General features: G+C 44.3%; 1 protein-coding gene across 1 annotated transcript in view; it reads left to right on the top strand.

Annotated features, from left to right (window-relative positions):
• Nucleotides 1-2047: 2047 nt before the first annotated feature.
• LOC311100862 (proteasome activator complex subunit 4A-like) overlaps nucleotides 2048-13881 on the top strand; it is a 55985-nt gene continuing 44151 nt past the window's right edge. Inside the window, exons 1-5 of the mRNA XM_084141859.1 lie at nucleotides 2048-2588; nucleotides 8773-8913; nucleotides 9850-9966; nucleotides 11142-11198; nucleotides 13320-13364. Of these exons, the coding sequence (XP_083997985.1) occupies nucleotides 2392-2588; nucleotides 8773-8913; nucleotides 9850-9966; nucleotides 11142-11198; nucleotides 13320-13364 (557 nt within the window). The 5' untranslated portion in view covers nucleotides 2048-2391. The remainder of the gene's footprint in view (nucleotides 2589-8772; nucleotides 8914-9849; nucleotides 9967-11141; nucleotides 11199-13319; nucleotides 13365-13881) is intronic.

Genomic DNA, 13881 nt, shown 5'->3' with positions numbered 1-13881 from the left:
ACTGTTGCTCGCTTTGACTACTGCTAAGCGTGTCAGTGATTTGTGTGCTTTTTCGACGAGACCCGACTGCCTTGCCATTAATGGCGATTTGAACAGAGCGGTGTTACGTCCTAACCCGGCATTTATGCCGAAGGTTATTAAGAGCTCATATAGATCACAGACTGTGGAGCTGTGGGCTTTTTCTCCCCCTCCCCATGGGGAGAGGAGAGGGGAAAGGCTCCATCGCCTGTGCCCAGTGCGCGCTTTGGCGTGTTACGTTGAGCGCACAGCAGCGATAAGGTCATCGCCTCAGCTGTTTGTGTGTCACGGTGCGGCTGCACTAGGTAGACCACTTTCGAAACAGCGTCTGTCTCATTGGCTTTGCGAAGGCATTGAGACAGCTTATGAGGCAGCGGGGCGACAATTGCCTCAGGGTATAAGAGCCCACTCCACTCGTGGAGTAGCGGCTTCTACTGCCCTTTTCAGAGGAACAGGGGTAGAGGATATCTGTGCAGCGGCGTCGTGGTCGTCACCGTCTCTATTTATCCGTTTCTATCTTTTGGATATGTCTTCTAACTCTTTGGCTCGGTCTGTACTCAGCGTAGCTGATGGGAGACCTTGAGCTAGGACAAAGGACTGCAGGACTAAAGAGGTAGGTCTCTTTCAGGTCCGCTCCTGTTAGAGGGAGACGTATATGACATGACTCCTGACTGACATGTTCAGTACAGTAGAGGGAATGTTATTAATCTGCCCACCAGTGTTACTGGGTTGGGGCGGGATGATGAGGGAAATAGTTTTTGTAACTTTGTTACATTACTATTAGACCAGTCATAAAATATTGACGGAATTGTGACGTCATCTATCTGTTGGCTCAGATTAGTATGACTCATATTCTGGTTATCTGCCCACTAGACATTGGCAATGCCATTGGACTAGGTGGGGCGGATTTGTACTGAGGACACAGTATATTGTGACACAGTGTGTCACAGTACTGTGGGACTTGGTCGCAGCCATTGCTAGGCCCGACCTTTTCATTTAAGTGGGAAGTGTTGGGCTCGGCAGGGAGTACATTTTGGAGCACTGCGCTCCGCCTTAAACCAATAGGAGCAGAGCTCCCCTATGGGGCGGAGCTCCACGATATAGAACGATAGTTACCGGAGTGTAACTCCAGTTCTATGAGTGGAGCGGAGCCCCATAGGACTTAAGGCCCTGCCGACCCTCTCTAGTCTCGCTGAAGATAAATATCTCGGGAGGCTGATTGAGGGGAGGCGTCCCCTCTTATAGGGACACCTGTACTCCTATTGGCTGCAGGTGTGTGCATAATTTTGTCTCAGGCTGTTCGCTGCCTAGGCAGCGGGGTAAACCAATAGGAGCAGAGCTCCCCTATGGGGCTCCGCTCCACTCATAGAACTGGAGTTACAACTCTGGTAACTATCGTCACTGGGACTGAAAGACTTCTCAGCAGAGGAGTTGCATAGAGTTTTGTCAGAAGTCATACCATCCTCTTAGGCCATAGAACTTGAGAAGGGAAATATGGAGATTTTAAGGAAGGAAGAAGTGGGAGTTTTTTTTTTTTTTGTCAATGTGTAGTTTGCCACTAAACCCACAGAAGAAGAACAATAATAAGAAGATTGGTTTCATCGACTGGGCTTTTAGAAAAATAGGGACGTATTGTATCGCAAATAATTTAATGTGGTCCTCTGTAGCTCAATTGGTAGAGCATGGTGCTTGTAACTCCAGGGTAGTGGGTTCGATCCCCGGGACCACCCATACGTAAATATGTATGCGCACATGACTGTAAGTCGCTTAGGATAAAAGCGTCTGCTAAATGGCATATTATTATATTATTGATGTAGGTAGGCCGTGAATGGCCACACATTCCAGTACAGTAGGTGGCGGTGTATGCACCTTAAATTGGATGCGATCCGCCAACCCAATCCCAAAGAAGAAGAAGAACACGCTAGTTCTTTTTTTCTTGCGAAAATGACGCAAATGACTCTAGGGGAGGAGCCGATTGCGTGGGTGGGTGTCTAGCATGGTGTCTCGTAAAGAAAGGTTGAAAGTAATCAGACGGATATAAGTATCTAGCAACAGAAGGTTAGCTAGCTATTTGAGAAGAAACCAATTTTAAGTGCCAACGCACTCTTTCAAGAAAGCATCTTCGACTGAATCGGATATCTACATTTTTGTGTAGTCATATCAATGCCCAATTGTGATATTTAGCTAGCATGGTGTTACAAAGGAAACATTATTACATTAACTTGTTGTAGCTAGCAAGCTAACGTTATTACGAAGTTACACAGAAGGATACAAACTGATTAAACAAAGCTAGCTAACGTACTACGAGCTAGTTAAATACAGTAGTTTGTCAAGCAAAGAAGAGAACAAAACATACATTTGGGAAATTGTAATATGAAAGAAGACGTGTCGGAGAAATTAGGATTTGTCCCTCAAAAAGACATCGTCTACAACAAACTTCTGCCATACGCGGATATATTAGACGAGGAATCCAATGACATTTTGCGTAAAATCAAAGGAAACTTGGGCCGGGCTGTCCAGCTTCGAGAGATATGGCCGGGTGTCTTGTTTTGGACAAGGAAACTTTCCACGTAAGTGCTAACGTTAGCTAACCCAGTTCAGTTGTGGTTTCTAACTAGCTACAGTAGCTAACTAGTTAATCAATTAACTGTATTTATAAAGGCCTTTTTACATCAGCAGATGTCACTAAGTGCTTATACTGAAACCCATCCTAAAACCCCAAACAGAAAACAATGTAGAAGCTCGTAGTTGGTCATTCACCTGCCCTGTAAATTAATTTAGGTCGCTAGCACGTGGCTAGCGAACTAGCTAGTTACATTTGGTTTTGCCAAATAGTGTTAGAAGCTATCAATAGCTAACTAAGGTTCGATTTACGTTGGAGCAAGTGGGCTGCCTACCGGTAGTTAGCTAGCTAACATATCTATTTGACCGGTGTATTTTGAAATCGGTGTAGGCATCACTGTCACTGACTGGGCGGGCCGCTGTGGATTTAGCAGCTAGCAGGATTAGCCAGGCCAAGAAGCAAGCTCTGACGTGAGGTAGCTAGCTAGATGTGTTTTGTGCGCAAAAGTGTAAGAATGATAACATAGCCAGGCAGCTGCCAGTAAGCGTTGAAATGTCAATCCCGAGATAGCAAGGAACATGGCTAATGACATGTCATAAATCACGATATGAGTAATGTTAGCAGTGGCCATAAGCAACGCCGTGCTAAGTACCAATTGCTGTGTCATTAGAATACGACCGTTTCTAGCCAGCTAGTTAACTAGGCTAGCAAAATACTCCCTAAACTAGCTGCATCTTGTTTGTAAACATGCTTGTAGGCCTAACTAGTTAACGTTAGTTGTATTACCGGTGACTTGCCACAGAGTGACGACTTTATATTTCTAACATCAGTTTCCATGTACCCTAATGGCCCAGCTAGCTAGGTAGCTACTTGAGACACTGAGCGAGTTTGTTTTACATTGTTCCGTGCCCCGGTTAGGCGGGGTTTGCATATTTTAGACTATTCCATTGGTCCAAAGTGAAATCTCTACCCACCCGGGGCACCGGGCTATACAAAACGATTTTGCCCAATGTCACTGCCATCATGACCCTATTGTCCAAATCCCTCTTAACAAGCCATGTCTTCACTTAGGCTAGCTAAATTGGCCAGGCGTTGCTTAGTCACTGTGACTGTATGGTAGATACAATCTAATGGGAGGACTACTTTTTTTTTTAAACCAAGGCTGTTGTGTTAACTTGCAATGACTTCACAAGATTCTGTGTTGATAGTTTTACAACAGAGACCCATGATTTAGCTAGCTGTATTGATTAGAGATGACAAAAACAACATAAAAAATGTCAAGGTGAAACAAACATTTCTTACTTTCCCCAAACATTCCCAAATATCATCAATATTATTTTCCAATAGGGAGTTCAGGTTTGCTGTCACATGGCATTCAGCTAATGGTCATAACTACACAACACAAGTAGGCTACTCAAATTACCATAGTCCCTAGTTTAGGGCTCACTGATTGTTCAATGTCTGCTTTCACACTCACTGTTCACATATAGCCTTATCACTGCCAGTGATGCCTTATATGACATGCAGTCACACATAAATGCTGTGTGACCTCCTGAGGTATTTGGTGACACACACAATACATAGCTGACTGTGATTCAGGATGTAAACACTGATATCCTCTATCAGTGTTTTGGCAAATCTGACCATAACTTTACAAGCAAAAACTCAAGCTGGAAGTACCAGTGATGCGCTCAATACGGAAGTGGTCAGATGAAGCAGATGCTAAGCTACAGGACTGTTTAGCTATCACAGACTGGAATATGTTCCGGGGTTCATCCGATGGCATTGAGGAATGTACCACATCAGTCACCGGCTTCATTAATAAGTGCATCGACGACGTCGTCCTCACAGTGACAGTACGTACATACATACATATCCAAACCAGAATACATGCATTACAGGCAGCATCCGCACTGAGGTAAAGGCTAGAGCTGCCGCTTTCAAGGAGCAGGACACTAATCCGGACGCTTATAAGAAATCCCGCTATGCCCTCCGAACCATCAAACAGGCAAGGCGTCAATACAGGACCAAGATCGAATCTTACTACACTGGCTCTGACGCTCGTCGGATATGGCAGGACTTGCAAACTATCACAGATTACAAAGGGAAACCCAGCCGCGAGCAGTCCGAGCACGGCCCCATTCACATTGACGGGGCTGTAGTGGAGCGGGTCGAGAGCTTCAAGTTCCTCGGCATCCACATCACTAAGGACCTATAATGGTCCAAACACACCAACACAGTCGTGATGAGGGCCAGACAACACCTCTTCCCCCTCAGGAGTCTGAAAAGATTTGCCATGGGCCCTCAGATCCTCAAAGTTCTACAGCTGAACCATTGAGAGCATCTTTACTGGCTGCATCACAGCTTGGTATGGCAAATGCTTGGCATCCGATCATAAGTCGTTACTGAAGGTAGTGCGTTTGGCATAGTACAGAAGGAGTTCCCTGCCATCCAGGACCTATATACCAGGTTGAGTCAGAGGAACGCTCTAAAAATTGTCAAAGACTCCAGCCACCCAAGTCAGACTGTTCTCTCTGCTACTGCACGGCAAGCAGTACCGGAGCGCCAAGTCTGGGACCAAAAGGCTCCTAAACAGCTTCTACCCCCAAGCCATAAGACTGCTGAACAGTTACTCAAATGGCTACCCATACTACTTGCATAAACACCCTTTTTTGTTGTTGTATTGGCTCTATGCACACTCACTGGACTTTACCCACACACTCACAAATACTACACTGACACTCTAACACACACACACTACATATGCTCACACACACAAAACACACACACACACATGCATGTGGTCCTCTGTAGCTCAGCTGGTAGAGCACGGCGCTTGTAACGCCAAGGTAGTGGGTTCGATCCCCGGGACCACCCATACACAAAAAAAATGTATGCACGCATGACTGTAAGTCGCTTTGGATAAAAGCGTCTGCTAAATGGCATATTATTTTGACGCCACTCACACAGACACACTTTCACACTCTTCACATACTCTGTTGCTACTCTGTTTATTATCTATCCTGATCAGGGCCTAAAATTAACACCTGCCAAATGCGGGTAGATTTTGACATTGGCGGGTAAGATGTCTATTTCACCAGCCACGTTGGCGGGTGATCAGGGCTCCAGTGCGAGAATTTCACTCGCATTTGTGAATAAAAATAGGAAAGTATGATCACATTTATAGCAAAATAAATGGTGCAGTAGCTGTTTTCAATGTATTTCTGCCGTTTTGTTTCATAGCTGGTAAATTAATCGGATAAAGTCAAAGAACTATGAAACCTACAATAGCCAATCCCACCTCGCGCTGCAACACTGTCTGGCTTGGGGCTGTGCGCAGGAATAAAAGTTGGTCTAATTTACTTGAAACAAAAGTCTACTTTAGTGAGACTTTGTCCTCGTGTTTCTTGGCTATTTACCTTGTTTTGTTCCCAAGCTAGGTTGTTTTTCAATGTTTGAGTTTAAACTGTTACAAAAAGAAGGCAACCCAGCTACTAGTCAGACTCAATCTCACTGTAACCTCCTGCTCTTAAAGGGGCAGGCAACATTTTTTGTCTCATCTGTGATCTTTTGGTTAAAAGACTCGGGTCACAAAATGAAATTAAACAATATACCACATTACTTCTTACTACATAGTAATACATTTATTGTTTTAGAAACATTACAAAGCCGGTTCATCTTGTTTTGTTGGTGTAATGTTAGGGGGAAAGTATTTTGGCTGGTAAAAAAATCTGTGGCTGGTGGACCAAAAAGAAAATTTTAGGCCTTGTTCCTGATTGCCTTGTCACCTTTACCCTACCTACATGTACAACTACCTCGTACCCCTGCACATTGACTCGGTACCGGTACTCCTTGTATATAGCCTCGTTATTGTTAGTTTATTGTGTTACTATTTTCTTACTTTTTAACTCTGCATTGTTGGGAAAGGGCTCTTAAGTAAGCATTTCACGGTCAAGTCTACTAAACCTGTTGTATTCGGCGCATGTGACAAATACAATTTTATTTTATTCGGTACAGCACAGTGAGCAGTAATAAAGTTAGACGACCATAATAAGGCCTTACACAAGGTTGATGTAAACAGTGGTTGAGTGTACATGAACTGTACCACATCCTGATTATACCCAGGGCCATGTTCAGTACCAAAACATTCTCGAACGTGGCAGATAGAAATTCCACAAATGGAGCCGACGTGATTCCTTATTCTACATGTCAGATATGCATGTTTTTTCTACATAGCATATATGTTTTTATTTAAAATGTTTACCCCCTTTTTCTCCCCAATTTCGTGATATCCAATTGCGATCCAATCACGATCTTGTCTCATCGCTGCAACTCCCCATGGGCTCGGGAGAGGCGACGGTCGAGTCATGCATCCTCTAGAACATGACCCGCCAAGCCATGCTTCTTAACACCCGCTCGCTTAACCCGGAAGCCAGCTGCACCAATGTGTCAGAGGAAACACCGGTCAACTGACGACCGAAGTCAGCCTGCAGGTGCCTGGCCCGCCACAAGGAGTCGCTAGAGCACAATGAGCCAAGTAAAGCCCCCCCCCCTGCCAAACCCTCCCCTAACCCGGACGATGCTGGGCCAATTGTGCGACGCCCTATGGGACTCCCGGTCACGGCCGGTTGTGACAGCCTGAGATCGAACCCCAGGCTGTAGTGACGCCGCAACACTGCGATGCAGTGCCTTAGACCACTGTGCCACTCGGGAGGCCTACATGGCATATTTCTATATGAACGTTCCAAAATGTTGCGTCCTACTGAACGCGCCCCCAGGCCTATACCTTCAGTAGAGAATAGCCTATATAATTTATAAAGTGTCAGGCTACATAAGATTGGATGCTGTTGTGAGAGCCAGTTCAGAAGTTCTGAATGTAAGGCACTCATCAGATCTCCCCAAATCAGAAGAGACCTGTTCCAAATATATAGGCTCCGTACTGGTTTATGGGAATAGCTGCACATAGACAGTGTCTTCACACCTTGTTGATGTTGTAACATTACATCAGGTTTCTCTGTCTGTTGTGTGTTTGCCATGTTTTATCTGGTTGTACTAGCTAGGCTCAGTAGGCTGTCTTTAACCTTAGGCTGTGTCAGTTGGTCCTAGGTTATGTCCCAAATGGCACCCTATTCCCTATGGGCCCTGGTCAGAAGTAGGGAATAGGGTGCCATTTGGGACTAATGCTGCGTTGGCATGTCCGACCAGGCTATGACTGAGTCACTGCCGGCTCAGCCCAGACTCAGAGAAATGGAAACTCTGCTCTCAATAGTTGATCTAGATTCTAGAGCTACACAAGTATTTTGGCTCCTCAGCAAGAACAAGAAGCATTCAATGCAGGCATAGTAGGCCTATCTCTGTGGTCTGTACAGTTGTTGCCTGGCCCTGAGCACATTGGAATGGCCTATATGGAGGGGGGAGAGAATTCCCAGCAGATGTATCAGAAATGTTTGAATGTTATTCACAGGAAAGAAACTTAGCAATTAGGCCTAGGTTTAATAAAAGTTGTAGTTACTTTGCAAGCTTTGTGTGTGGGAGTTTCTTTCCTTGAATAACATAATCTCCTAAAGGCCTAGCTATTGGTCTAATCCCCATCTTCTCCTTCCCAATCAGCTTTGCACATATTTCCTATTCACCTGTTCTATACTAGGCTATACCCATGAAGCTGTTTTTGTTGTTCAGGAACATGTGTCTGTGCAGCAGAACGTTTGCACATATTTCGTGTGCATCTGCTCTAGTAGTAGTAACTTTGTCTTGGTGGGGTAGCTCAGAGAGCCTTTTCTCTATTCTATCCATTCTGCTCTATACAAGGAGGCTAGCCTATATTCTAGTCTGGCCCTGACCAGACTCCGGAGCCAGCTCACTTTGAATGGCGTGGTCTGGATGCTCAGGCTAGCTATAGGCATAGCCCTATGGCTGCGGCCACATTATTTTGTGTCTGAAAATTCCTGATTGTACCAATGGGTTTCAAATGCGAGTCCTCCTTTGACGGATGTTGGTAAACAGAGTTGATAGTCTGTCAAACACACTAGGCCTTTGTCAGCCTTTTTTGCATATGCAGCTCGTCCGAAAATAGTTGCGTTGAAATCAACTTTTGATGGACAAAAACAGACAATTGTTGAATGCATATATGATTTAATCCGCGTTCATGCGTCTCTTTGTGGCTGTAGCCTAAAGCTGTTCTTCTCTTATAGGTACATGCGGTTGTACGGCAGGAAGTTCAGCAAGGAGGACCATGTGCTGTTCATCAAGCTGCTGTACGAGCTGATCACCATCGACAAGCTGGAGATCAGTATGATGCAAGGCCTCGCCCGGCTACTCATCAACCTCCTCAAGTAAGACCACGGGCTACACACACGGTCACGCCTCCAAACACACACGGTCACGCCTCCAAACACACACGGTCACGCATCCAAACACACACGGTCACGCATCCAAACACACACGGTCACGCCTCCAAACACACACGGTCACGCCTCCAAACACACACGGTCACGCCTCCAAACACACACGGTCACGCATCCAAACACACACGGTCACGCATCCAAACACACACGGTCACGCCTCCAAACACACACGGTCACGCCTCCAAACACACACGGTCACGCATCCAAACACACACGGTCACGCATCCAAACACACACGGTCACGCCTCCAAACACACACGGTCACGCCTCCAAACACACACGGTCACGCCTCCAAACACACACGGTCACGCCTCCAAACACACACGGTCACGCCTCCAAACACACACGGTCACGCCTCCAAACACACACGGTCACGCCTCCAAACACACACGGTCACGCATCCAAACACACACATCCACAAGCTGGAGATCAGCATGATGCAAGGCCTCGCCCACCTCATCAATCAATGTCACATTATAGGACTCTAAACAGCCTCCTGTGTGGCTCAGTTGGTAGATCATCGCGCTTGCAACGCCAGGGTTGTGGGTTCGATTCTCACGGGGGACCAGTATGAAAAATGTATGCACTCCCTACTGTAAGTCGCTCTGGATAAGAGCATCTGCTAAATGACAAAAATGTCAATGTATAATTTATTTTCTTGGTTTGTCAGTGACTGATTGGTCTACTGATTTCCTCATTGTGTGCGAAGCTCAAGTGTCACTCACGTTTCAGAGTTGAAATACTCTCCATAAATTGAACCCTTCACTCACCTAATTGTGTGAAGCTCTTTGAGGCAAGGGTGACATGATCGTTTAAATGAAGTCCTTTTACATATGTTAACCCCACCTACTCTATTTCTAACAGGAAAAGAGAGCTGCTGTCGCGGGAGGACCTTGAGTTGCCTTGGAGACCCCTGTACGAGCTGCAAGACAGGATCCTCTACTCAAAGACTGAACACCTGGGCCTAAACTGGTTCCCCAAGTATGCCCCTCTTCTCTTTTACCAGCACGGTTAAAAACAGATTTTTTGGTTTTTAAGAACTGCATATTGACACATTGAAACCAACCTACTCAGCTGTAAAACCTTAAAGGTAAAGTCTGTGTTATGACATCATCATACACTGCGGGGTGACATACAATGACATACATAAATCGTCCAAGACTGCCACTATTGGTTCTTCCCGTTTTGAGCCCTCCCTTGATGCATGCTGGGAAGGTTCTAAAAGCAGGAAGGTGGCGGTGCCCCGCTTCGCACGATGATGTAATATCGATGAGTCTACCTTTTAATGTTTTTTTTTATGGAGCTGACTCCTGAATCTCTAGGGGTGTTATAAATGGGTTTATTGTGAAAAACATTGCTCTATTCTGTTGGTATCTGTTGGCGATGTATTGGTACTGCCTATTGCTATGGTACTGCCTACAGTTCAGCACACAGTTCAGTTTCCCTTCTCCCCCCTCCTTTCTTACATGTACATATTTTCTCTGTTATCCCTGCCCCCTGTTGTTGCCTAGGCTAATTTCTGAAAGTGGAAAAATCTGTACCTCCACCTACCCCCAACAGAACCTCAGGTGGCATATAGCCCAAGAGCCCCATTCCCTGGTCATCACTAGCTTCCACAGCTACAAAGTTGTAAACCCCGCCTATTTCTATAATTTATCTTCTTAAAATGTGATTTTAAACCTAACCCTAACTTAACCACACTGCTAACCTTGTGCTTAACCCTAACCTTAAATTAAGACCAAAAAGCAAATGTTCATACATTTTTACGATATATCCAATTTTAACTTTGTGGCTGTGGAATCTAGTGGAAACCCCCTCCCCTCCCACCCCTTTTTTTCCCAGCAAGCAGTGCGAGGTGCTCTTGTATGGTTCTATGGGAACATTGTGTGTCACAACAAAGACTTGCTAGCACATAAGTAATCGGCTCTCTCACCAAGGGAAGCAAACTGCCACGGTTTACTGATGCTTGGCCCTTCTTTGTTTTTAAAGAAAACGAGCCGTGAAAAAAAAACAGATCAGAAAATGTGCAATGCCGCTGCTGCAGTACAAAAAAAAGGTGTTATCATTTTTTCTGATGTATTTAATTGATATTGAAGTGGCTTTTCATAGTGTGGATCTGAATGTGTTTTAATGCCTTTGTCTCCTCTCACATTCAGTTCCCTACGGCCTCGTGCTTCCTCTAAACACGTAATGATAAAATTGTTTCAGAGGTGGTAAGGACAACACTACTCTTTTGTGTATTTTTTTTTTATTGAATCCTTTTATTGAGGCACTCTTTGATTTTAATTTTTCCATGTTGCATGTTGAAAACCAAAAAGCATACTGGACACCCCCACGCAGCTTGTTTGACATAAAATCAACTACAAATCAACCAAAAAGCAATGTTAACATTTCACTCATATTGGAGACTGTCGCACTGCATCTATCTGGACTCTGTACCCCCCTATATCCCCCTCCCCCTTTCTTTGTCAAGTCCCATATGATTTGGTGGATTGACCCACTCTGTCAGCACTGGAGGTTTTGCAGCAGTACCTCCTAGAGTAGCCTAGCCCATTCTGAAGTCACCTGTTTCTAAACGGCCATGATGGGTAACATCTTTGTGGTACAAAAGAGCACAGATCTGTGCAAAATATGCCTCCTTATAATGCATATGGTTGAGTGTCGGGGCCGTTGGTAATGGTGTTCTGGTCATGCTGCTTTGTATTTGTATTTCAGTGCATTAATTTGGTGATTGTCAGTGTGGTCTGTCTGTGGGAAGTAGGCCTATAAGGGCACTTTAGTTAGTGTGCATTCTTTCACTACTTCCCACAAATTTAAAAGCATTGTATTTGTGTTGGAATGGGCTAGATGGAGTTTCCATATAGGCCTAGCAGTCATTTCCTTTGAAGTCCATGAAGGGAAGTGAACAAGTGCACATTTGGGAGAAAGGAGAGATTAGGCTATTATTGGGACACAACCTAACTCACTCAAGCCCTGAGATGCAAAGCCAAGAGCCCTTGGCAGAAGTCACTTATGTTGAATTAAAGCAATGCAATCAGGTTGATTTGAAAAATACTTAAATGGAACAGAGCTTAGATCGCGGTTGAATGGGATAGAGGGGCAGTTTAGAACGCATGGCTTGAGCTCAGCATGCGTGTGAGTGGAGGGGAAGACAGGGGGATTGAGCGTGTTTGAGCTCAACGGCTGGGGTTATATTGGTCCTCAGCTAAATCTTTTGATACAGTTAGTTATGTGACACTGAGTTGAGTGACATGAGTTTAACCTTTTTATAAGCCATTATATGCAGAGAGGCCCTATTGGAACTGTGCCAAAATAAAAGTAACCAAACAAAAGCCGCTAACAGCAGTCAGAAATACTGTAATGTAGGCCTAGTATTGGTTGTATTATTTAGGCACCAAACAGAAGAAAATGGACAATGGCAGTGAGAAACGCTCATTTCAAGGGACTACTTGAACTTGTCCAGACCGCTTTCCGTTGGAAAACCTTTTCTGTTGCATTCCCTACTGATTACTGTTTAGTCAGGCTAGGTGATAAAAAGCCTCAAACAATAGGCAGATACCCTCGGCCAAAGGGCAACTCTCTCCACTGTCAAGGTCAGCATTCATTACAAGTAATAAAGGCTAGTCCTACTGTTTACATAAAGCATCAGGCCTCGTCTACATAAAGCATCAGTCCTCGTCTTTGTCCCTCATAGACAGTTCCCTAAGCCCAATAAAAGGCCTCATACTGATGATTAAGAATGAACAGAGTAAATCTGTTAATCAATTACCATTCATGTGTTGCTGTTACACTGCTGGCCCATAGCCATCCAGGACAAAGGTTGAACGGCCCTGGAATAGTCACATTGTTCTAGTCAATTACTTTAGTTCTGTTGATGTTTCTGTAGTCCTTTTGTCATGCTATGCCAGTTTGTGTCCCCGATTCCCTTGCTCTATGTATGTACACACCCGCCCCACACATCCCTTACTTCTGATCAGTGTTTGAGTTGATCCGGTACATACACTTGTCTCTCTACTGCTTGATTACAGGCACCATAATATTTGCTCTATAATATATGAATATTACTTGAAATGAGCACCACACCCTAAATGAGTACAGAGCCAGCACTTTTCTCACTACACTTGATGAGCACACTATATAAGCAGAATTTAAATGTGAGTTATTTGGCTGTACCTGCATTGTCAGTCATCCTTGTCCTAATTGCATTGGTGTGTTCAGTGTGCTCATTGTTTGATTTAACAGTCACCTTTGCACATCTGTCTCTGTTCTGATGTCTCATCTCTCTTTCTATCTTTCCCTCTCTCTTTCTCTCTCCTCCCTCTCTCTGTTTCCAGCTCGGTGGAAAACGTGTTGAAAACACTTGTGAAAAGCTGCAGACCGTAAGTATATATTTATACATTTTTTAAGTATATGTATAATTTTTGTAAGAATTCAGTTGCTGAGCTCAAGGTTGGATTTAGGCCTACTGCACATTTTAGTGGCCTTTTATTGATTCCAGTACAAGGTGCACCTGTGTAATGATCATGCTGTTTAATCAGCTTCTTGATATGCCACAGCTGTCAGGTGGATGGATTATCTTGGCAAAATAGAAATGCTCACTAACAGGGATGTAAACAAATTTGTGCACAACATTTTAGAGACATAAGCTTTTTGTGCATATTACACATTTCTGGGATCTTTTATTTCAGCTCATGAAACTTGGGACCAACACTTTACATGTTGCGTATATATATTTTCTGTTCAGTGTAGAATAGAAGATATTCTATTTATTTTAGTTGTTCTACCAGTTATCAACATATTGTTCAATGTTGAAAAAAATATAGCCCATTGTTTATTCTGTGACTAGCTAATACGCATTCCTTTTTTTTGCTGTGGTATCATTTCGGTATAGAGTAT

The sequence above is a fragment of the Coregonus lavaretus genome (assembly GCF_964263955.1).
Source record: "Coregonus lavaretus genome assembly, chromosome: 25".
Lineage (NCBI taxonomy): Eukaryota > Metazoa > Chordata > Actinopteri > Salmoniformes > Salmonidae > Coregonus > Coregonus lavaretus.
Note: the sequence above shows the minus strand (reverse complement) of the source record. Positions and strands in the feature narration are given on the sequence as shown.